Here is a 22814-nt window from a genome sequence, read left to right as displayed (position 1 = left end):
AACTTAGGATCCCCTGTCCTCCCCCACATAGGATTGGAAAAAAGCAGCCTGAAACAAAAAACAACAAGAACCCATCACAAAGACTTGCTGTGTGCTTCATCTCGACATGACAATGCCAACCATTCATCCATCAAATTGTTTAAAAACTAATCTAGAACTGTTTATTTGATTTCCGACCTGCCTTTGTTCTTGCTACGTGACTCAGTAAGAGTCGTGGATTGTGTGTGTGTGAGATTTGTTTGGGTGTGTGTGGTTGTGCTTTAGCTGCAAGTGTATGTGTTTCTATGCGTATGTGTGTGTGTATGTGTTTCTATGCGTATGTGTGTGTGTATGTTTCTATGCGTATGTGTGTGTGTATGTTTCTATGCGTATGTGTGTGTGTATGTTTCTATGCATATGTGTGTATGTTTCTATGCGTATGTGTGTGTGTATGTTTCTATGCGTATGTGTGTGTGTGTGTGTATGTGTTTCTAAGTGTATGTGTGTGTGTATGTGTTTCTATGCGTATGTGTGCGTTTCTGCTTTAGCTGTAAGTCATGGATGGTATAAGGTAGATATGAGGATTTAGAATGAAAGGGGGTTTAGAATGTGTTTGGTAATGAATGTGTGGCCTTGGTAAAGGCCTAGTGTCAGTTACTTTAATGAGAACTGTCAGAGTGTGAATTTCACTGGGGATTCTTCTTCTCTGTCTATCAATCAGCAAGGACTTGAGTCACTCCATTTGCAGCTGAAGCCCCTGAATTACCCAGCACCCGCATGAAAACATGTGTAAACACACGCTGGCACATAGACAGACACTGTGCGCACACACACACACACACACACACACACACACCACACACACACACACACACACACACACACACACACACACACAAAACTTCACAACCCTGGAGAACACGCACTCAAACAGATCTTAAAATACCCTTAAAAACTTCACATCACAAAAACATCATAAAAGACCAGTGTTACACTTTGATACATCTGGAGTCTGCTCCAGTAGCTGTTGGCGTGGCGCGGAGCAAGCATAAATAACAGGTGGGTTCCAACTTCCTCATTATCATAACTTCCCATAGCACTCAGCGAAGCACAAGAGAAAACACTCACTGATCTGTCATTGCTTTGGATGGGAGTGGGAGAGAAAGGAGGGAGCAAAAGAAAAGAAGAGAGAGAGAGAGAGAGAATGAGAGATGTTGGTGATGCATTGGCGTGTGATTGACAGAAGGAGAGGTAGAAGGTAGAAAAGGTAGTGCCAACAGAAATGAAGGGGTCTGATTGAAGCTTTGTCCACCAGTCTCCCGTTGTCACCCATAGAGCTCTTACACTGGGAACAGGACTGGCAGGGTGTGGGTGCGCAGGTGGACACTGAGACGTCACAGCTCAGCTGTGGCACTTGGCAGGGGGCATTGGCGCTATTTCACAGAAACATGTACATACGCATGCCTGCACGCACACTCACATGCATGCAGACATGTTTACGCACACACACGCACATGCGGCACGCACGCACACACTCAGACACACACTCACTCTCTTTCTCTAACTCTGCGCCCTGGCCTCGTTTCACTGGCCTGAGGCACGTCTATTGCTCTCCCCCAGCAGCCCTACAGCAGTTTGTCTGGCTACACTATCCCTCTCTTCATCTCTCTCCCTCCATCCCTCTCCCTCTCTTTATTCCTCCAGCTGGACTGGGTTTCTGGTTCAAGCTGAAAATGTCAAACAGAAATATATTAACATTTAGAAAACCTGAGGGCTTCAACAAGCAGCACCGTTTAATGTTGCAGTAGTATCGCCTCCACCGACGGAAAAAAAGCACAATTGCAGAGTGAAATCGTTCAAAGTAACTTATTTTTCTGCAATATTATGAAAATGAACTATTTCTGCAATATTTCACACAACAAAATATTAATAACTGGTGATATTTGCTCAGAGATAAAATGCAAGTTGTGCGAAGTGTAGGCTAGTTCAAATCTTTGTAAGACAGTAGCTGGACACACGGTGCACTTGGGCATGATGCACTCAAGTAAATAGTCAACATTTTGAATCACATCTCCGAGTCTTTGTCAAGAAATCTTACCATATACTCTGATAACCCACTACAGTAGAACACATGGCATGCACTAAGCACACTGAACACCTTAAGTGAGATGCATTTGTCGCACTCAATCCCCATCCATGATAACACAGCAGGAAGAGGACAGAAGTTAGTGTGATGATTCTGCCGGTGTAATTTCTCATAGTTAGTGTCTAGCCTCTCTCCTGCATTGTGTGTTTTCTGCATCTGCACTGTCATTTGTTTCCATAGAGGAGAGGAGATAAAATGTACTGGATACAAGACCTGGGTTCAAATACTATTTGAAATCATTTCAAAACTGGGCTTGATTGAGCTTGCCTGGCTCAATGGACCAATAGAATAGTCCAAGAAAATAATTCCCGCCCATCTGACACTCCAGGCAGGCTTCAAACAAACGCTCAAAGTATTTGAGAGATTTTAAATAGTGTTGGAACCCAGGTCTGCAGTAGACTGAATGTGTTTGAACCCAGGTCTGCAGTAGACTGAATGTGTTTGGGTTTGAACCCAGGTCTGCATATGTTTGGGTTTGAACCCAGGTCTGCAGTAGACAATGTATTTGGGTTTGAACCCAGATCTGCAGTAGACTGAATGTGTTTGAACCCAGCTCTGCAGTAGACTGAATGTGTTTGAACCCAGGTCTGCAGTAGACTGAATGTGTTTGGGTTTGAACCCAGGTCTGCATATGTTTGGGTTTGAACCCAGGTCTGCAGTAGACAATGTATTTGGGTTTGAACCCAGATCTACAGTAGACTGAATGTGTTTGGGTTTGAACCCAGGTCTGCATATGTTTGGGTTTGAACCCAGGTCTGCAGTAGACAATGTATTTGGGTTTGAACCCAGATCTACAGTAGACTGAATGTGCTTGAACCCAGGTCTGCAGAAGACTGAATGTGTTTGGGTTTGAACCCAGGTCTGCATATGTTTGGGTTTGAACCCAGGTCTGCAGTAGACAATGTATTTGGGTTTGAACCCAGATCTGCAGTAGACTGAATGTGTTTGAACCCAGGTCTGCAGTAGACTGAATGTGTTTGGGTTTGAACCCAGATCTGCAGTAGACTGAATGTGTTGGGTTTGAACCCAGGTCTGCAGTAGACTGAATATTTTGGGGTTTGAACCCAGGTCTCCAGTAGACTGAATGTGTTTGGGCTTGAACTCAGGTCTGCAGTAGACTGAATATTTTTAGGTTTGAACCCAGGTCTCCAGTAGACTGAATGTGTTTGGGCAAGAACCCAGGTCTGCAGTAGACAATGTATTTGGGTTTGAATCCAGGCCTGCAGTAGACTGAATGTGTTTGGGTTTGAACCCAGGTCTGCAGTAGCCTGAATGTGTTTAGGTTTGTATGGGTGGGTGGGTGTTGTTAATGTGTCAGTGTCAACAGACAGAAACACAAAAGCTCTGTGGGGTTGAATTATTCAAAGGAGAGGATAGGGGAAAGATGGGGGGTGGGAGAGAGAGAGTGAGGAAAGGACAGCGAGAGATTGGAGGGGGGAGAGAAAGAGAGAGAGAGAAATGGAGAGAGACAGACAGATGCAGAGAAATGTGACAGGCATGCACACCCACACACACACACAAACATTAACAAAGGGAGTGAGAGACACAATAGGCATGAGTTTCTGTAAGCAGTCTGTGTGTGTAGCTGCTGCAGTAGGAAGAGAGAGATGCCCACAAAACACACAACACAGATTAAAGCCTTCCCTTTAAACAAACACAGAAGCCCGAGTCTCAGCGGGGACACCGGCACACAAAACTACCATCAGCATCCCTTTACCTCTGTCTACAAAGGCCCACCACGGCCCACCGCTAACGCTACCTCCAACAATCGCTCACATTGAAAATCCATTTGTTACGGCAACCAGCTGGGGAGCAACAGTGCTGCTTTAGCATTTCCTGTTGATTCAGATGCAGAGCAGAGTAATGGATGAGTATCTCAGCTCAGGGCTCTCAGGGCTGCGGGAAACACAATGTTACAGGGCAGCTGTGATGAGCAGAGCAGATATACAGTTGAAGTCGGAAGTTTACATACACCTTAGCCAAATACATACATCAGTTTTTCACAACTCCTGACATTTAATTCTAGTAAAAATGCTTTGTCTTAGGTCAGTTAGGATCACCACTTTATTTTAAGAATGTGAAATGTCAGAATAATAGTTGAGAGAATTATTTATTTCAGCTTTTATTTCTTTCATCACATTCCCAGTGGGTCAGAAGTTTACATACACTCAATTAGTATTTGGTAGCATTGCCTTTAAATTGTTTAACTTGGGTCAAATGTTTCAGGTAGCCTTCTACAAGCTTCCCACAATAAATTGGGTGAATTTTGGCCAATTCCTCCTGACAGAACTGGTGTAACTGAGTCAGGTTTGTAGGCCTCCTTGCTCACACACGCTTTTTCAGTTCTTCCCACAAATTTTCTATAGGATTGAGGTCAGGGCTTTGTGATGGCCACTCCAATACCTTGACTTTGTTGTCCTTAAGCAATTTTGCCACAACTTTGGAATTATATTTGGGGACATTGTCCATTTGGAAGACCCATTTGCAACCAAGCTTTAACTTCCTGACTGATGTCTTGAGATGTTGCTTCAATATATCCACATAATTTTCCTACCTCATGATGCCATCTATTTTTGTGAAGTGCACCAGTCCCTCCTGCAGCAAAGCACCCCCACAACATGATGCTGCCACCCCCGTGCTTTACAGTTGGGATGGTGTTCTTCGGCTTGCAAGCCTCCCCCTTTTTCCTCCAAACATAACAATGGTCATTATGGCCAAACAGTTCTATTTTGGTTTCATCAGACCAGAGGACATTTCTCCAAAAAGTACGATCTTTGTCCCCATTTGCAGTTGCAAACCGTAGTCTGGCTTTTTTATGGCGGTTTTGGAGCAGTGGCTTCTTCGTTGCTGAGCGGCCTTTCAGGTTATGTCGCTATAGGACTCGTTTTATTGTGGATATAGTTTTGTACCTGTTTCCTCCAGCATCTTCACAAGGTCCTTTGTTGTTGTTCTGGGATTGATTTGCACTTTTCACACCAAAATATGTTCATCTCTAGGAAACAGAACGCGTGTCCTTCCTGAGCGGTATGACGGCTGCGTGGTCCCATGGTGTTTATACTTGCGTACTATTGTTTGTACAGATGAACGTGGTACCTTCAGGCGTTTGGAAATTGCTCCCAAGGATGAACCAGACTTGTGGAGGCCAAATTTTTGTTGTTGTTGAGGTCTTGGTTGATTTCTTTTGATTTTCCCATGATGGCAAGCAAAAAGGCACTGAGTTTGAAGGTAGGCCTTGAAATACATCCACAGGTACACCTCCAATTGTCTCAAATGATGACAATTAGCCTATCAGAAGCTTCTAAAGCCATGACAAAATTTTCTGGAATTTTCCAAGCTGTTTAAAGGCACAGTCAACTTAGTGTATGTAAACTTCTGACCCACTGGAATTGTGATACTGTGAATTATAAGTGAAATAATCTGTCTGTAAACAATTGTAAACAACAGTTGGAAAAATGACTTGTGTCATGCACAAAGTAGACGTCCTAACCGACTTGCCAAAACTACAGTTTGGCCTGCTGGCCCCCCTACCTCTGAGGAAGCACAGTTCCCGCTGAGCCCAGTCAAAACTGTTCGCTGCTCTGGCACCCCAATGGTGGAACAAGCTCCCTCACGACGCCAGGACAGCGGAGTCAATCACCACCTTCCGGAGACACCTGAAACCCCACCTCTTTAAGGAATACCTAGGATAGGATAAAGTAATCCTTCTAAAGTAATCCTTCACCTTAATATCATAAGGTGAATGCACCAATTTGTAAGTCGCTCTGGATAAGAGCGTCTGCTAAATGACTTAAATGTAATGTAATGTAAATGTTAAACAAGACATTTGTGGAGTGGTTGAAAAACAAGTTTTAATGACTCCAACCTAAGTGTATGTAAACTTCCGACTTCAACTGTATGCGGCCTGCCTGGCCTCCCTCATCATTAGGTAAAAGGACTCCTACTGTCCATTAGCTTTGTTTGTGGCCTCATTAAGAAAGGCTAGGAAGAGGGGAGTGTGTGTGTGTTATTGACACACACTTGTCAATCTTCCTCTAAGGGCTCTAAGAGTGTTTACTCATGGAAAAGGTTGAATGTCCGCAATGGGCTACGCTGTCTCATGCTTTCTCAGCGACTATGAAGAATATGTGTAAGTGACTGAGTGTATGAGCAAGTGACTGTGCATAATATTGATATGAATGAGTGTATTTGCAGAGGGAGTCTATGAGAGTTTAAAAGTGCATATGAGCGTGAGTGGGTGAGATGGAGAGCTTCATCACGTTAGTGTAAAAGCGTGTGTTCCTCCGCACTCAACGCACTGTGCATACAGACTCTGCTGCAGTGCCTCTGCCTTCAGCCCTCTGCACCATCAACTTCACTGCAGACTCCAACCGCGACGTCGTCTCTCTCTTTCATCTCGCTCTCAACTGTAGAGATCAGACAGACTGAGGGATTTTCTTTCTCTCAGGTTGAACAGGTACAGTGAGGAGGGGAGGAGGAGAGGAAAGAGAGGAAGGCAGGAGAATAGAGGAGAGGAAAGAAAAGAGGAGAAGAGGGGAGAAGATGAAAGAAGGGAAGTGGAAAGGACAGGAAAAGATAGGAGAGGAGAAGAGGAATGGAAAAAGAGGCGAGGGGTTTAAGTTTACATTCTGAACAGGTGCCAACTGCAACCTAGTTAAAATGATTTTGCTACAGTACGATCCCCAACCCATCTCACATGAACAGTCTACATACCCAGCTCCTTAACCCAACCTGTCAACCCAAATCCCTACTTCCGATACCCCAAAACACCTCATTAATGTACACGCTCCAATTTGTCCCTCTTCCTGAATGCATAAACGATGCCTGTGCCCTTATTTGGCAAACCTCCGCCACCTGCACCTGTGTTTGGGTCCCAACAGCAAACCGCAATTAAACGCTGAGTAGCAGGAGCATATTGTTGTTTCCACAGCACGAGAAAACTTGGCAACCTGTCACTGCTGGCTCTGCGCTATCATCAGTGTGTGTTTGTGTGTGTGTGTGTGTGTGTGTGTGTGTGTGTGTGTGTGTGTGTGTGTGTGTACGTGGTTGAGTGCTGGCTGGCAGCAATACGGATTGTCAAGGGTCAACGTTGACGACCGTCTGGAGAGAGAGTGAGGTGTAGAGAGAGAGAGAGGTGTAGAGAGAGAGAGAAGATAGATGGAGAGAAAGAGATAGACAAAGACAGATAAGTGAGGTGAACCAAATAAAGCAGGGAATGAGAGATGTGGAAGAGAGGGAGAGAGAGATATAAAGAGAGAAAGAACAGAGCGGTTATCTTTCTGCCAGTCCCCTTGCTCTCAGCGATGTCCAGGTCCAATCTTATTGGACGAACCCCCAGCACCCAGTAAACACATTAGCGTGTGTGTGTGTGTGTGTGTGTGTGTGTGCGTGCGTACGTGCCAACTGCAGTGGAGAAAAAAGACAGTGAGAGACAGAGAGAGGGGGTAGAGAGAGCGAGAAAGGGAGATAAAGAGAGAATGAGAAATCGAGAGAGAAAGTGAGTGAGTGAGCGAGCGAGCGTGTTTCTGTGCATGTGTGTGTGTGTGAGAGCACTGGGTGCAGTGCAGGGCTGGTTTTGACAGCAGCACAGTGTGTTAGACAGATGAGTTTTGCCACCACACTTATCTCTAAGGGAACAGCACAGTCTAGTGGCAGGAATGCAGAATAACACTAACAGACTGCAGGTGGAGATGAGCATAAAGTTAGCTAGAGAGCCTGCACACCTTTTTTGCCATTATAAACATTATAAACTAATGGCGCTGCCCATGTTACAACAGGATTTGTGGCAAGTGCGGCCTCCATCCCTCTCTATGAGAGAATCATTAGCAGACAGGTTAACTTCACATGGTGTCCCATGTCCAGCAAGCCGTATTGATTTGCTCTGTTCCTCCCAGCCATTTGCCATTTGACAGGGTTTTTCTCAGTTGGCTTTCATTGATTGGACTGACTTCTAATCTGGTGACTGAGTGGCTCTTTTCTTATGCATGTGGGAATATGTTTTTGTATTTGACTCTGTGTGTGTGTGTGTGTGTGTGTGTGTGTGTGTGTGTGTGTGTGTGTGTGTGTGTGTGTGTGTGTGGTGTGTGTACCTGTCTGATAGGCTCTGGGACACGGTAGCGGCAGCAGGAGTGTGTGAGGCGCAGGGCCGTGTCCAGGCTGATCTTGTGGCCCACTGAAACATACACTGGTTTGGTACTGCTGTCAGAACTACGCAGGGCCTAGAAAGAAAGAGGACGAAAAGGGATGGAGAGAGAGAGAGAGAGGAGAAACAAAGAGACATACAGAGGAGAGGAGAGACTATGGTTAGAACTACTGATTACGCGTTTGTGTGCGATGCAGTGAACGTGCGCGTGAGTCTTACCTTCCCCAGCACTTTTCCTGAGTCGCTAGTCAGAGGGAAGCTCTCGCCTCCCTTCTGCAATGAGGCAATCTGAGGAGGAGGAGTGGAGTCAGACCATCATTTATGCACACTACTACTGTCAGTCTGGTCGTCCGTCCGTCTGTGCGAGTCTGACTTTCTCTCTGTCTGTGTGCGTGTTTATTTTTCTTGCAATGTCAAAGTCTTTCTCTCTTCCATCTCCTCGGTCTCTCTTTTCTTTGAGGGGAGGATGAGACCCTGATATGTTCTTCACAGCCCTGTCAGCCATGTTCCTGTCTTTCTCACAAGGCAACATGCTAGTGGCTGTCCTGTTCCCTCCCTGGTAATATACTATCTACACAAAAGTATGTAGACACCCCTTCATATTAGTGAATTTGGCTATTTCAGCCACACCCGTTGCTGACAGGTGTATAAAATCGAGCACACAGCCGTGCAATCTCCATATGGTAGAATGGCACTACTGAAGAGCTCACTGACTTTCAACATGGCACCGTCATAGGATGCCACCTTTCCAAAAAGTAAGTTTGTCAAATTTCTGCCCCGGTAGAGCTAAGCGGAAACATCTAGGAGCAACAACGGCTCAGCCGCGAAGTGGTAGGCCACACAAGCTCACAGACCTTTACACGCTGAAGCGTGTAAAAATCGTCTGTCGTCGGTTGCAACAGTCACTACTGAGTTCCAAACTGCCTCTGGAAGCAACAAGCATAAGAACTGTTCGTCAGGAGCTTCATGAAATGGGTTTCCATGGCTGAGCAGCCGCACACAAGCCTAAGATCATCATGTGCAAAGCCAAGCTTCGGCCGGGGGTGAAAGCTCGTCGCCATAGGACTCTGGAGCAGTGGAAATGCGTTCTCTGGAGTGATGAATCACACTTCACCATCTGGCAGTAAAGTTTGGTGGAGGAGGAATACTGACCTGGGGCTGTTTTTCATGGTTCAGGCTCCTTAGTTCTAGTGAAGGGAAATGTTAACGCTACAGCATACAATGACATTGTAGACAATTCTGTACCTCCAACTTTATGGCAACAGATTGGGGAAGGTCCTTTCCTGTTTCAGCATGACAATGCCCCTGTGCACAAAGCAAGGTCCAATGGTTTGTTGAGATTGGTGTGGAGAAACTTGACTGGCCTGTACAGTCCTGACCTCAACCCCATCAAACACCTTTGGGACGAATTGGAACGCAGACTGCGAACCAGGCCTAATCGCCCAACATCAGTGCCCGTAAGTTACCGCAGCAATGTTCCAACATCTAGTGGAAATCTTCCCAGATGAGTGGAGGCTGTTATAGCAGCAAAGGGGGGACCAACTCCATATTAATGCCCTTGATTTTGGAATGAGATGTTTGACAAGCAGGTGTCCACATACTTTTGGTCATGTAGTGTATATCTAATTTGAAGTGCATAGGATGGTGTGAGTCATCGGTACGTGAAAAACCACATCATCCCGTCTTCACTCGACCTTAAACTTGAAAGTTAAAAATCTGATATTTCACATATTGGATAATGCAGTGTTTATATGAGAGAGCTCTCAGATCTTGCAATCAGCTTGAGATACATTCAGATAAAAACGAACCATCCTCATCCCTGTTGCCAAGTCTGATGCGGTAACAGGTGTCTCATTGGAGATGAGGGCTTGGCTTTAAACTAATGAAAGCTTTGATGTCCTATCCATTTTACTATAACTAATTATAATACAGGACAGGAGGATACGCCAGGTGAGGGGCCAGGTAGGGCCCAGGGCCCATCTGGTGGTATCTAGGAGAACATTGTGTCTGTCTGAGTCAGCCGCCCTGGGCAGTAGGACATGAGACAGGCCAACCATCAATAACACAATGGTTTGACTCAGTGCCAGAGAGGAAGAGGAGGAGGGAGGGGGAGAAAGAGTGCGTGAAGGGGTCTGAGAGAACTGGGAGAGGGAAAAATGATGATGGGATATTGAGAGACGGCAGTTGTAGAGAGAGTAGGAGTGAGAGAGAGCTGGGAAATAGAGTGGAGCCGAAGAAAGAGCAGCGAACAAGAGAGACAGAGACAGGAATTTCATCCACAGAGCAGCAGGGGCAGCAGCTGCCGTGTGAACGGAATGAAGCCCCCATCCATCGAGCTCATCTCATTCAACAGGCCTCAGTGAGTCTCTCCCTGGCAATGCACACAATAGAACCACTGATGCAGTGACGCATAACACACACATATGTACACATGCACACACAATGGGAGAAGACCAGTGGCATGGGCATACAAACCTTTAGCCCATAATAAGACGCAGGTGGTAACAGGAACACAGAAATGTGATGTCACCGTGACAACAGAGGCTCCATGATCACAGGAACTTCTAAAAACGGCTTCATATTTAAATCCCATGAACAATTCACGTAAATTGTATTGTGATGTTTAAATGGACATTTTGCTTGGATTTGAATTGGGCATCATCGCAATGTTACGAAACACTCGGACATAACGAAACCCCAGAGACACATTGGATGTCTGTGCGTATCTTTGACGTCTCCTTCACTCTGGACGTATGAACACAGATTCCCCTAATCTAATTTCAGGTGAGAGCAGTTGGAGGAACAAATATGACTCATGTTGCATTGATGTAATTAATGAGCAAAAACAATTACACACATGGCAGTTTAACACTACGCTTGTATCTAAGCTATATTGAAGTCAGAGAGGTCACATCTATCATTCTACAATCCGCAGTGAGTCATCGTTTGAAAACAGAGCCTGACGCCAGTACCAAAGTCAAGATAAGAGGTGTTCTAATGTTTCATTTAAAATAACTGGAGCGTCGCTAGCTAAAAGCCCGAGGGAAATGTATCTGGGCGGCTAAAAGCTACCTGATACCTTAATGAAAGACTAGCTAAGAGCCAACACTTTAGCTAACAGTAGCTAACTGACAGATACTGTATCAGTTTGCTCAGAAATCTCAGCCAATGTAATCCACACCCTGGCTACAGTAGTTCGGTTAGCGAGGCTTATGCCATCGCTATCGTCTGTGAGACGCTAAGTGTCGCCTGAGAGAGATCGAATTAACTTGGGAGTTGCGACCGGTTTCTCTGGTTATAAACAGTGGAAACCTAATCTGAGTCTAAACATAACAGCCGTTAGAGCTAAAGCAGAGCTGAGGGACATCAACTGTTTTTCACAAAGTGTTGTATAAGATTAGTGCGCTACGCTAACATAGATGTGCGTCGTGGGGACCGTTTGAGCTGCGGTTATTGGATGGTAATTACGTTTTTAGGTTGTGGAGCCGTTTGGCAGTTGATTTTTGGTGGCGTGTGTTCAGGGTACTGCGCTAAACTCCCATGGCCTTTAACCATGGAAATCTGTTAGCATTGTGGTCACATTAGTCATGTTAGTGCCATGTCTGTCTGTCTGTCTGTCGGTCTCCCTCTCTCTCATTCAAAATCAGAAGAGAGTGAATCCCTTACCTCCTTTACCTCTCTCATTACTATCACCTCTCCATCAGTCATTACAGACACCAAACCATCACACTATATCACTGCTCTGTTGCAAGCCTGAAGCATGCAATTCATTTCCTTCAAATTTAATTATTTGTAACTTTGGATTGGAATTTCCCACAACGAAACAAGCTGCTTTAAAAAAAATTATAAACTCAGCAAAAAAAGAAACGTCCCTTTTTCAAGACCCTGTCTTTCAAAGATAATTCGTAAAAATCCAAATACCTTCACAGATCTTCATTGTAAAGGATTTAAACACTGTTTCCCATGCTTGTTCAATGAACCATAAACAATTAATGAACATGCACCTGTGGAACGGTCGTTAAGACACTAACAGCTTACAGACGGTAGGCAATTAAGGTCACAGTTATGAAAACTTAGGGACACAAAAGAGGCCTTTCTACTGACTCTGAAAAACACCAAAAGAAAGATGCCCAGGGTCCCTGCTCGTCTGCGTGAACGTGCCATAGGCATGCTGCAAGAAGGCATGAGGACTGCAGATGTGGCCAGGGCAATAAAGTGCAATGTCTGTACTGTGAGACACCTTAGACAGCGCTACAGGGAGACGGGACGGACAGCTGATCCACCTCGCAGTGGCAGACCACGTGTAACAACACCTGCACAGGATCGGTACATCCGAACATCACACCTGTGGGACAGGTACAGGATGGCAACAACAACTGCCCGAGTTACACCAGGAACACACAATCCCTCCATCAGTGCTCAGACTGTCCGCAATAGGCTGAGAGAGGCTGGACTGAGGGCTTGTAGGCCTGTTGTAAGGCAGGTCCTCACCAGACATCACCGGCAACAACGTCGCCTATAGTCACAAACCCACCGTCGCTGGACCAAACAGGACTGGCAAAAAGTGCTCTTCACTGACGAGTCGCGGTTTTGTCTCACCAGGGGTGATGGTCGGATTAGCGTTTATTGTCGAAGGAATGAGCGTTACACAGAGGCCTGTACTCTGGAGCAGGATTGATTTGGAGGTGGAGGGTCCGTCATGGTCTGGGGCGGTGTGTTACAGCATCATCGGACTGAGCTTGATGTCATTGAAGGCAATCTCAACGCTGTGCGTTACAGGGAAGACATCCTCCTCCCTCATGCGGTACCCTTCCTGCAGGCTCATCCTGACATGACCCTCCAGCATGACAATGCTAATAGCCATACTGCTCATTCTGTGTGTGATTTCCCGCAAGACAGGAATGTCAGTGTTCTGCCATGGCCAGCGAAGAGCCCGGCTCTCAATCCCATTGAGCACATCTGGGACCTGTTGGATCGGAGGGTGAGAGCTAGGGCCATTCCCCCCCCGGAATGTCCGGGAACTTGCAGGTGCCTTGGTGGAAGAGTGGGGTAACATCTCACAGAAAGAACTAGCAAATCTGGTGCAGTCCATGAGGAGGAGATGCACTGCAGTACTTAATGCAGCTGGGGGCCACACCAGATACTGACTGTTACTTTGAAATTGACCCCCCCCCTTTGTTCAGGGACACATTATTCCATTTCTGTTAGTCACATGTCTGTGGAACTTGTTCAGTTTATGTCTCAATTGTTGAATCTTGTTATGTTCATACAAATATTCACACACGCTGAAAATAAACGCAGTTGACAGTGAGAGGATGTTTCTTTTTTTGCTGAGTTTATATATTTACCGGAGACTTCTCCACCCAGTATTCTCTTCAATAAATGCTGGGTTACGGTTTTCACCAATAGGTTTTTGTTTTTGCTCAACTTGTATAATACAGTTCAAGCCACAGAAACACTGGGGAGAGAAACTAACATCCCACAATAAAATATTACAATAGATCCAGCAAAGAAAACACTACCTTTAAACATTTATCACAATAGAATGATGAATAATGCATTGTGCTCTCTGTACTCCAATTTCAACACAGTTACAGTATGACTAAGTGTGACAAATAGAGCACAAAGGTAGACAAAAACCCACATGAATGATTCATGAATATTAAATTAACACTATAAAACTGTAGGCCTATAATTATTTTGTTGTTGCATTCAAATGTTGTTTGATACAGCCACAAGAAAAGGGACCACACCACCGAGGATGGTATGTGAAGTCTGTCAACAACAGAAGAGGAGAAGAAAAGTTTGACAAAAGCTTGACATTGGAGGTCAGACATTTGCTCAAATACAGAACTACTGTAGGTAGGCTACAGTTTAGTAGTCCAATGTCAGTTGAGATCTCATTTGAGTGCTATCCATCAGAATGTGTTAACCAGTGTGAAATGTGAGTGGTGGAGCTCTCACCTGTGACTGGTGTTCCTCGTTCTTCTCTACACCCTGCACCTGCAGGAGGTTCTTGGCCACACCTATACAGGGAAGCCCTGACAGGACTCCAAGGTGACACGCCAGGCCAAACTCTGGAAAAAAGACAGTATGTAACATGTAGTATGTAACAAGACAGTATGTAACAGGCTACTGTTACTAGTAAATAGTAAATGCTATTAGTAGACAGTATGTAACAGGCTACTGTTACTAGTAAATAGTAAATGCTATTAGTAGACAGTATGTAACAGGCTACTGTTAGTAGTAAATAGTAAATGCTATTAGTAGACAGTATGTAACAGACTACTGTTAGTAGTAAATAGTAAATGCTATTAGTAGACAGTATGTAACAGGCTACTGTTAGTAGTAAATAGTAAATGCTATTAGTAGACAGTATGTAACAGGCTACTGTTAGTAGTAAATAGTAAATGCTATTAGTAGACAGTATGTAGCCTGAGAATCCAGTCTCGGTCTCAGTTCAAATCAGTCTTCATTTGAGACTGAGATCGTCTGTTCCACTACTCACCTCTGTAGTGGAACAGACCATTCCCATCCACCAAGACCACCTGTTGGGGACAGATAAAGAAAGAGGCAACGGGTGAGAGATGGGCAAGTCTCAAAGCAGCTCTCTGCTGTCCCTTGTACTTATACTGCATGAGGTCTTTTTTCATTACATTCTAACTAAAGAAGAGTTTTCACAAGACTTAGTGAGATTTTGTTGGCTGGATGTATTGAATGTATTGAACTGTGCCAACCGCCCATTCACTGATTTCTTACAGTGCCAAGGTGGTTGTACAGGCATATTTCTACTGTGAATCATAAGTCATGTAGAAAGAATTTGAGGAGCTGTACATAAAGCAGCAGGGACTGGTCTGTCCGTGTCCATTGGTAAATGTCAGTGATAAATTCACGAGGGCAATGCGCATGTGTTAGGCAGAAGACGGCGAGTGTGTGTGCGTGTTTTGCATGGGAGGGGTGTGGACAGGGACCCGACTTGAGGTGGGAGTGAGTGATTTGTGTGGGCAGTGACTAACACAGGAGAGTGGAAAGGTATGGATGATACAGAGCTGACTTATGGACACACATCGTGGGAGAGGAAGATAGAGGGTATTGGATAGCTGAAAAGAAAGGCATTAACACACAGAGATGTATCGCCCTGAGGTGAACAGTTAAACAGTTGGACACAGCAAACCGACAACCTCAATGAACCTGTACTAACCTTAAGACAGTATGAGACATGTCAGAGTGACATTTAGTTTCAACTAAATTGAGACATTAGGGTTCTCTGAGTATTACGGTAACTAAGTCAGTTAAACTGTAACATCTCCAATGCCAAAGTGGCCAGACCCTGACCTGAGGTAGCAGGCTGGGCTGGGTCGTCTCCAGGCGCTGCAGGGCCTCCAGCAGATAGGGGGTCTCCCTGAAGGCCAGGAACCCTGAGATGTAGGGGGCGGTCAGGGTCACCATCTGACTGTCCTCATACAGCAGCTGGTAGTGGACACAGGGAACAGACAGCAGAGAACACCGGCATAAACGTATGCCTGTGTTATATCTAATACAGTGCCTTCAGAAAGTATTCATCCTCCTGAACTTATTCCACATTTTGTGGTGTTACAGACTGAATTCAAAATAGATTAAATATAAAAAAATGTATCACCCATTTACACACAATACCCCATAATGACAAATTGAAAACATGTTATTAGAAATGTTTGCAAATGTATTTCAAATGAAATACAGAAATATCTAATTTCCTTAAGTATTCACACCCAATACTTTGTAGAAGCACCTTTGGCAGCAATTACAGCTGAGAGTCTTTCTGGGTAAGTCTCTAAGAGCTTTCCACACCTGGATTGCGCAACATTTGTCCATTACTCTGTAAAATATTATTCAAGCTCTGTTAAATTGGTTGTTGATCATCGCTAGACAACCACTTTCAGGTCTTGACATAGATTTTCAAGTAGATTTAAGTCAAAATTGTAACTCGGTCACTCAGGAACATTCATTGCCTCCTTGGTAAGCAACTCCAGTGTAGATTTGGCCATGTGTTTTAGTTTATAGTTCTGCTGACAGGTGAATTAATCTCCCAGTGTCTTGTGGAAAGCAGACTGAACCAGGTTTTCCTCTAGGATTTTTCCTGTGTTTGGCTCCACTCCATTTATTTTTTATCCTGAAAAACTCCCCAGTCCTTAACAATTACAAGCATAGCCATAACATGATGCAGCCACCACTATGCTTGAAAATATTGAATATGGTTGACATAACAAAGGGGTTGAATACTTATTGAATCAAGACATTTCAGCTTTACATTTATTAATTTGTAAACATTTCTAAAAACATAATTCCACTTTCACATTATGGGGCATTGTGTGTAGGCCAGGGACAAAAAAATCTAAATGTAATCCATTTTAAATTCAGACTGTAAAACAATAAAATATGGAAAAAGTAAAGGGGTGTGAATACTTTCTGAAGCCACTGTACATCAATCTTGTGACTACAAACTTGTTGGATGCATTTCCAGTTTGTTTTGGTTGTGTTTCAGAATATTTTGTGGCCAATAGAAATGTAGGGTAAATAATGTATTGTGTCATTTTGGAGTCACTTTTACTGTAAATAAGAATATAACATGTTTCTGAACACTTCTACATTAATGTGGACGCTACCATGATTTCGTTCTCTAAAATGGGGGGGGGGACTATGTACACAAAGTGGTGATATTTCTAAACAGTTCCCCGATAGGGATGAAAATACCCTCAAATTAAAGCTGACAGTCTGTCTGCACTAACCTTATAGTCATTGTATAATTTCATTCATTTCAATTAATAGGTATGCCTTGTTAAAAGTTAATTTGTGGAATTTCTTTCCTTAATGTGTTTGAGACAATCAGATGTGTTGTGACAAGGTAGGGTGGTATACAGAATATAGCCCTATTTGGTAAAATACCAAGTCCATATAATGGCAAGAACAGCTCTAATAAGCAAAGAGAAACAACTTTCCATCATTACTTTAAGACATGAAGGTCAGTCAATGCGTCGCAAAAACCATCAAGCGCTATGATGAAACTGGCTCTCATGAGGACCGCCACAGGAAAGGAAGACCCAGAGTTACCTCTGCTGCAGAGGATAAGTTAATTCGAGTTACCAGCCTCAGAAATTGCAGCCCAAATTAATGCTTCACAGAGTTCAAGTAACAGACACATCTCAATTTCAACTGTTCAGAGGAGACTGACTGAACCAGGCCTTCATGGTCGAATTGTTGAAACCACTACTAAAGGACACAAATAATAAGAAGAGACTAGCTTGGGCCAAGAAACACGATCAATGGACATTAGACTGGTGGAAATCTGTCCTTTGGTCTGATGAATCCAAATCTGAGATTTTTGGTTCCAACCGCCATGTCTTTTTGAGAAACAGAGTAGGTGAACGGATGATCTCCGCATGTGTGGCTTCCACCGTGAAGCATGCAGGAGGTGGTGTGATGGTGTGGAGGTTCTTTGCTGGTGACACTGTCTGTGATTTATTTAGAATTCAAGACACACTTAACCAGCATGGCTAGCACAGCATTCTGCAGCGATACGCCATCCCATCTGCTTTGCGCTTAGTGGGACTATTATTTGTTTTTAAACTAGACAATGACCCAACACACACCTCCAGGCTGTTTAAGGGCTATTTGACCAAGGAGAGTGATGGAGTGCTGCATCAGATGACCTGGCCTCCACAATCACCCGACCTCAACCCAATTGAGATGGTATGGGATGATTTGGACTGCAGAGTGAAGGAAAAGCAGCCAACAAGTGCTCAGCATATGTGGGAAATCCTTCAAGACTGTTGGAAAAGCATTTCTCATGAAGCTGGTTGAGAGAATGCCAAGAGTGTGCCAAGCTGTCATCAAGGCAAAGAGTGGCTCCTTTGAAGAATCTAAAATCTAAAATATATTTTGATTGGTTTAACACTTGTATGGTTACTACATGATTCCATATGTGTTATTACATAGTTTGGATGTCTTCACCATTATTCTACCATGTAGAAAATAGAAAAAATTAAGAAAAACCCTTGAATGAGTTGGTGTGTCCAAACTTTTGACTGGTAAGTGCTTACGATCATGTCACTGCAAATATGAAAAATAAATAAGCACTGAAGTCAGGGTCGGTCGCCTGTCTTTTTCAGTGTGCGGGTTTTCCTTTTTTTAAATATAAATATGTAATTTCACAGAACTATCCTTTTAAAGGCTTACTGATTCTGGTACAAAACATAACGGCTCTGTTGGTCTTGAGAGGTAGAGACCTGAGCCTGTGTTTAGATGTCAATACCTGTACTGCATTCTCATTGTTAAAAGGAGATGTGATTGATCAAATGTTATTTCCCTCTCTTGCGTGTGTGGTCTTTCTAGATTTCTCGGAGAGTCTTTTGTTTAACCCAGAATATCTTTCCACTGACCTGCACAACTCTCGCTACAGTGTTCTGGCTTACCCATGTAAGCCAAACCAGGCAACTATGCAGATCATGAGGTTTAATTAACCTCTATACATTTTTTATATAAAAGCATAGAAGGACTGCAAAATTGATTAATTCACACTCAGCCTTCTTAGTTTGCCTCTGAAAAACTATCTGGGCATTTTGACAGTTGGCTCCAAAGTTAAATTTTTTGTTAATCATTGAACAGAGATCTATACCTTGGTCCCATGCGATGGATCCATTGGAGCTGACGGTATCTACCTGAAGTCGATGACAAGGTCTTTGGGATTTTGCCTCATTCTTTTATAACTTGTCAGGTTAAACAGGGTGAGTTATTTTTTTTTATTAAAAAGAAAATCTAGTGTGCAAGTCAACCAAAAGATGTATAGAGGCTCCTGAGTCCTGGAATTTAGTTATCCTGCTTTGGTAAGAACATTATGATAAATTAAAAATGATCTGAATATTAAAAAAAATCTAGAATATTAATGTCATCATGGAGGTGAATTTTTCAAAATGAGGCATTTTAATTGACACGGTAATGCAATAAATAATACAAATATTGATTGATTGATGGAGACGTTTTGGTGTATTTGATATGTCCCCAGGGATGACATGTGGAGAGAGTTAGTCTGTGTTGTTTTTGAATCATTCTTGAATTACGGTGGCTTTTGGGCATGGGGGGGGGGTGAAATTGAGCCACGGCCTAAAAAAGGCGGGCTGCGGTCCGGGTCGCCAGTTGCCCATCCTTGCTCTACACCTTAATAAGCATCTCAACAATAGGCGGGCTTGATAAAATTCCATGATATATTTTGTGCAAACAATCCTTCAAAAACACACAGAGGATACATTTCTTAAAAAATTATTCAGAGAACAAAATACTCATGTTGATATAAACTGCGTTTATTTTCAGCAAACTTAACATGTGTAAATATTTGTATGAACATAACAAGATTCAACAACTGAGACATAAACTGAACAAGTTCCACAGACATGTGACTAACAGAAATTGAATAATGTGTCCCTGAACAAAGGGGGGGTCAAAATCAAAAGTAACAGTCAGCATCTGGTGTGGCCACCAGCTGCATTAAGTACTGCAGTGCATCTCTTCCTCATGGACTGCACCAGATTTGCCAGTTCTTGCTGTGAGTTGTTACCCCACTCTTTCACCAAGGCACCTGCAAGTTCCTGGACATTTCTGGGGGGGATTGGCCCCAGCCCTCACCCTCTGACCCAACAGGTCCCAGACGTGCTCAATGGGATTGAGATCTGGGCTCTTCGCTGGCCATGGCAGAACACTGACATTCCTGTCTTGTGGGAAGTCACGCCCAGAACGAGCAGTATGGCTGGTGGCATTGTCATGCAGGAGGGTCATGTCAGGATGAGCCTGCAGGAAGGGTACCACATGAGGGAGGAGGATGTCTTCCCTGTAACGCACAGCGTTGAGATTGGCTGCAATGACATCAAGCTCAGTCCGATGATGCTGTGACACACCGCCCCAGACCATGACGGACCCTCCACCTCCAAATTGATCCCGCTCCAGAGTACAGGCCTCGGTGTAACGCTCATTCCTTCGACGATAAACGCGAATCCGACCATCACCCCTGGTGAGACAAAACCGCGACTTGTCAGTGAAGAGCACTTTTTGCCAGTCCTGTCTGGTCCAGCGATAGTGGGTTTGTGCCTATAGGCGATGTTGTTGCCAGTGATGTCTAGTGAGGACCTGCCTTACAACAGACCTACAAGCCCTCAGTCCAGCCTCTCTCAGCCTATTGCGGACAGTCTGAGCACTGATGGAGGAATTGTGCGTTCCTGGTGTAACTCGGGCAGTTGTTGTTGCCATCCTGTACCTGTCCCGCAGGTGTGATGTTCGGATGTACCGATCCTGTGCAGGTGTTGTTACACGTGGTCTGCCACTGCGAGGACGATCAGCTGTCCGTCCTGTCTCGCTGTAGCGCTGTCTTAGGCTTCTCACAATACGGGCATTGCAATTTATTGCCCTGGCCACATCTGCAGTCCTCATGCCTCCTTGCAGCATGCCTAAGGTACGTTCATGCAGATGAGCAGGGACCCTGGGCATCTTTCTTTTGGTGTTTTTCAGAGTCAGTAGAAAGGCCTCTTTAGTGTCCTAAGTTTTCATAACTGTGACCTTAATTGCCTCCCGTCTGTAAGCTGTTAGTGTCTTAATGACCGTTCCACAGGTGCATGTTCATTAATTGTTTATGGTTCATTGAACAAGCATGGGAAAGAGTGTTTAAACCTTTTACAATGAAGATCTGTGAAGTTATTTGGATTTGTATAAATTATCTTTGAAAGACAGGGTCCAGAAAAGGGAACGTTTCTTTTTTTGGTGAGTTTACTTTCAATGATTCAAGAAAGTATGTGTGGTATGGTCAGAGCAATGTTTGAGGATAAAGAACTCCTGAAAAGCCTTGTGGAAGTGAGGTATGACATGGTGCTCACAGATCCTGCGTGGGGTGGGGGAGTCTTGCTGGCACATTATATTAGATTGCATTTAGTTTACAGTGCTCGTTGGAACACAGCTGGTATGGCACATTTTGCTATTTCTCCCTCACTAGTCATTTGTTCCAGTTTTTAGATCAGGTTTATCGGAGGATATGAATTTCTTACAGCGGCTCGGAAATATAATGTTTTATGGTATTATGGTTTACCATGAAATTGTAGAGTTCAATCTATACTATGATGAGCTTTTGTGATAAATACTTTGGTCGAGATATTCATTATTACAGATTGCTTCGTTCAGCTGACCTATGGTTGATTCGCTGATTTTGTTTTCGGGTCTCCACGTCCAACTATGCCAAACATCGTACACATTGATGGCTTCTACTGTAAGCCTGCTCAACCGCTCTCAAAAGAGCTAGACGAGTTTGTTCAGAGCTCTGGAGAACATGTGGTCATTATAATGTAGTTAGGATCCTTAGTCTTACAAGGGATGTATCCACTGAAATTGCTTCTGCATTTTCCCAACGCCTCAGAAAGTCATGTGGGGACATGTTAGCGACAAGCCCTCCATTTTGGGTAACAATACCCTCCTGGTAAAACGGCTGGCTCAGTCTGACCTCCTTGGTCATGACAAGATCAGAGCATTTGTGTCACATGGGGTTACAAATGTTGTCAAGGAGGCCATTTACCATGGTGTTGGGTTTGCCACTGTTCCAAGACCAATTTGACAATCTTCTCCGGCTGGAAGAGAGAGGAGGAGCCAAGGTTTTAGACATCGGCAGTTTCAATAGAGGGATCTTTCTTCAGGGCTTGCAGGAAGTTCTCCACAATGGGGCCTACTGTACTCATAAGTAAAAGTTATTATTTCTGAGAGTATTTGTGATTAACTTGTTGGGAAATAGGTATTACACAAGTGTATTTTTTGTTTAATAAATTGTGTTGATTTATTTGACATTGTTCTATCAAGTCAATTTTATTTGATTGAGGAGGTGTTGTACTCCTGCTAAAATGCCCATCATTGTCAGAATGTTTATTTAGTATCTTCTATGTTAATTGTCATGTGAATGTCACACAAATTACTATAATTCAGAAAATTACTCAGATATTCATCCTTGGATATTCAAAACTATTTTAAACTTCAAGTAGCCAATTTGAAAAAAATCAATGTGGCTCTTGGCTATTCTGAAGCTGCATGGGCTTGTGATGCAAAAACCACTGTGTTGTGAATAAATCCAACAAAATCCAATGGGAGAGACTCTGGGTAAATTATTGTGTCTGCACTGACTGGGGAACATTTAATTAGCCTTACTATAATAACATTACAACACAATTGGTCCATATATCAACAAAACAAGCTGGCAAATATCATTAATTATGATGGGTTGTGTTTCAGAATGTGTTGACAGCCCTTGATGGAGAATTAGGGTCGGATCCAACAGAGGGAGCGGAACAGTTAAGAATGAAAAATAGAGGCAATGAAAAGTTGAGGCAAGACTCATGGTCACAAACTGCTAGGACAACTGGACAGACATGGCTTGTGTGTCAGTACCTTCAAGTCACCTCCTTGTCTCCTTTCTTTGATCCACACTAATACAGAATAGCTATTCAGGTGAAATACAAAAAGAACACCATCTTTCTTTCATCTAGTATGCTC

General features: G+C 43.8%; 1 protein-coding gene and 1 pseudogene across 12 annotated transcripts in view; one reads left to right on the top strand and one right to left on the bottom strand.

The window, feature by feature from the left end:
- Positions 1-22814, bottom strand: part of LOC106588153 (endonuclease V) — a 48987-nt gene that overhangs the window by 19686 nt on the left and 6487 nt on the right. For 5 of the 12 annotated variants that reach the window (XR_001324597.3, XM_014176846.3, XM_014176855.3 and 2 more), the window contains exons 3-7: positions 15600-15734; positions 14773-14812; positions 14229-14341; positions 8484-8552; positions 8212-8340 (exon numbers count right to left, since the gene is read on the bottom strand). Coding sequence is in view for 4 of the 12 variants with exons in the window: in XM_014176846.3 (XP_014032321.3) it covers positions 8212-8340; positions 8484-8552; positions 14229-14341; positions 14773-14812; positions 15600-15734 (486 nt within the window). In the remaining 8 variants the exon portion in view is untranslated. Of the gene's footprint in view, positions 1-3842; positions 4022-5653; positions 5806-6420; positions 7223-8211; positions 8341-8483; positions 8553-14228; positions 14342-14772; positions 14813-15599; positions 15735-22814 lie in introns of all 12 variants that reach the window. The other 7 variants (XR_006761523.2, XR_006761524.2, XR_006761522.2 and 4 more) reach the window with 4 other exon arrangements.
- Positions 21099-22015, top strand: LOC145863942 (UDP-glucuronosyltransferase 2C1 pseudogene; annotated as a pseudogene).

This window comes from Salmo salar, chromosome 02 (assembly GCF_965601325.2).
Source record: "Salmo salar chromosome 02, fSalSal1, whole genome shotgun sequence".
Lineage (NCBI taxonomy): Eukaryota > Metazoa > Chordata > Actinopteri > Salmoniformes > Salmonidae > Salmo > Salmo salar.
This window is presented reverse-complemented; position numbering and strand designations above follow the sequence as displayed.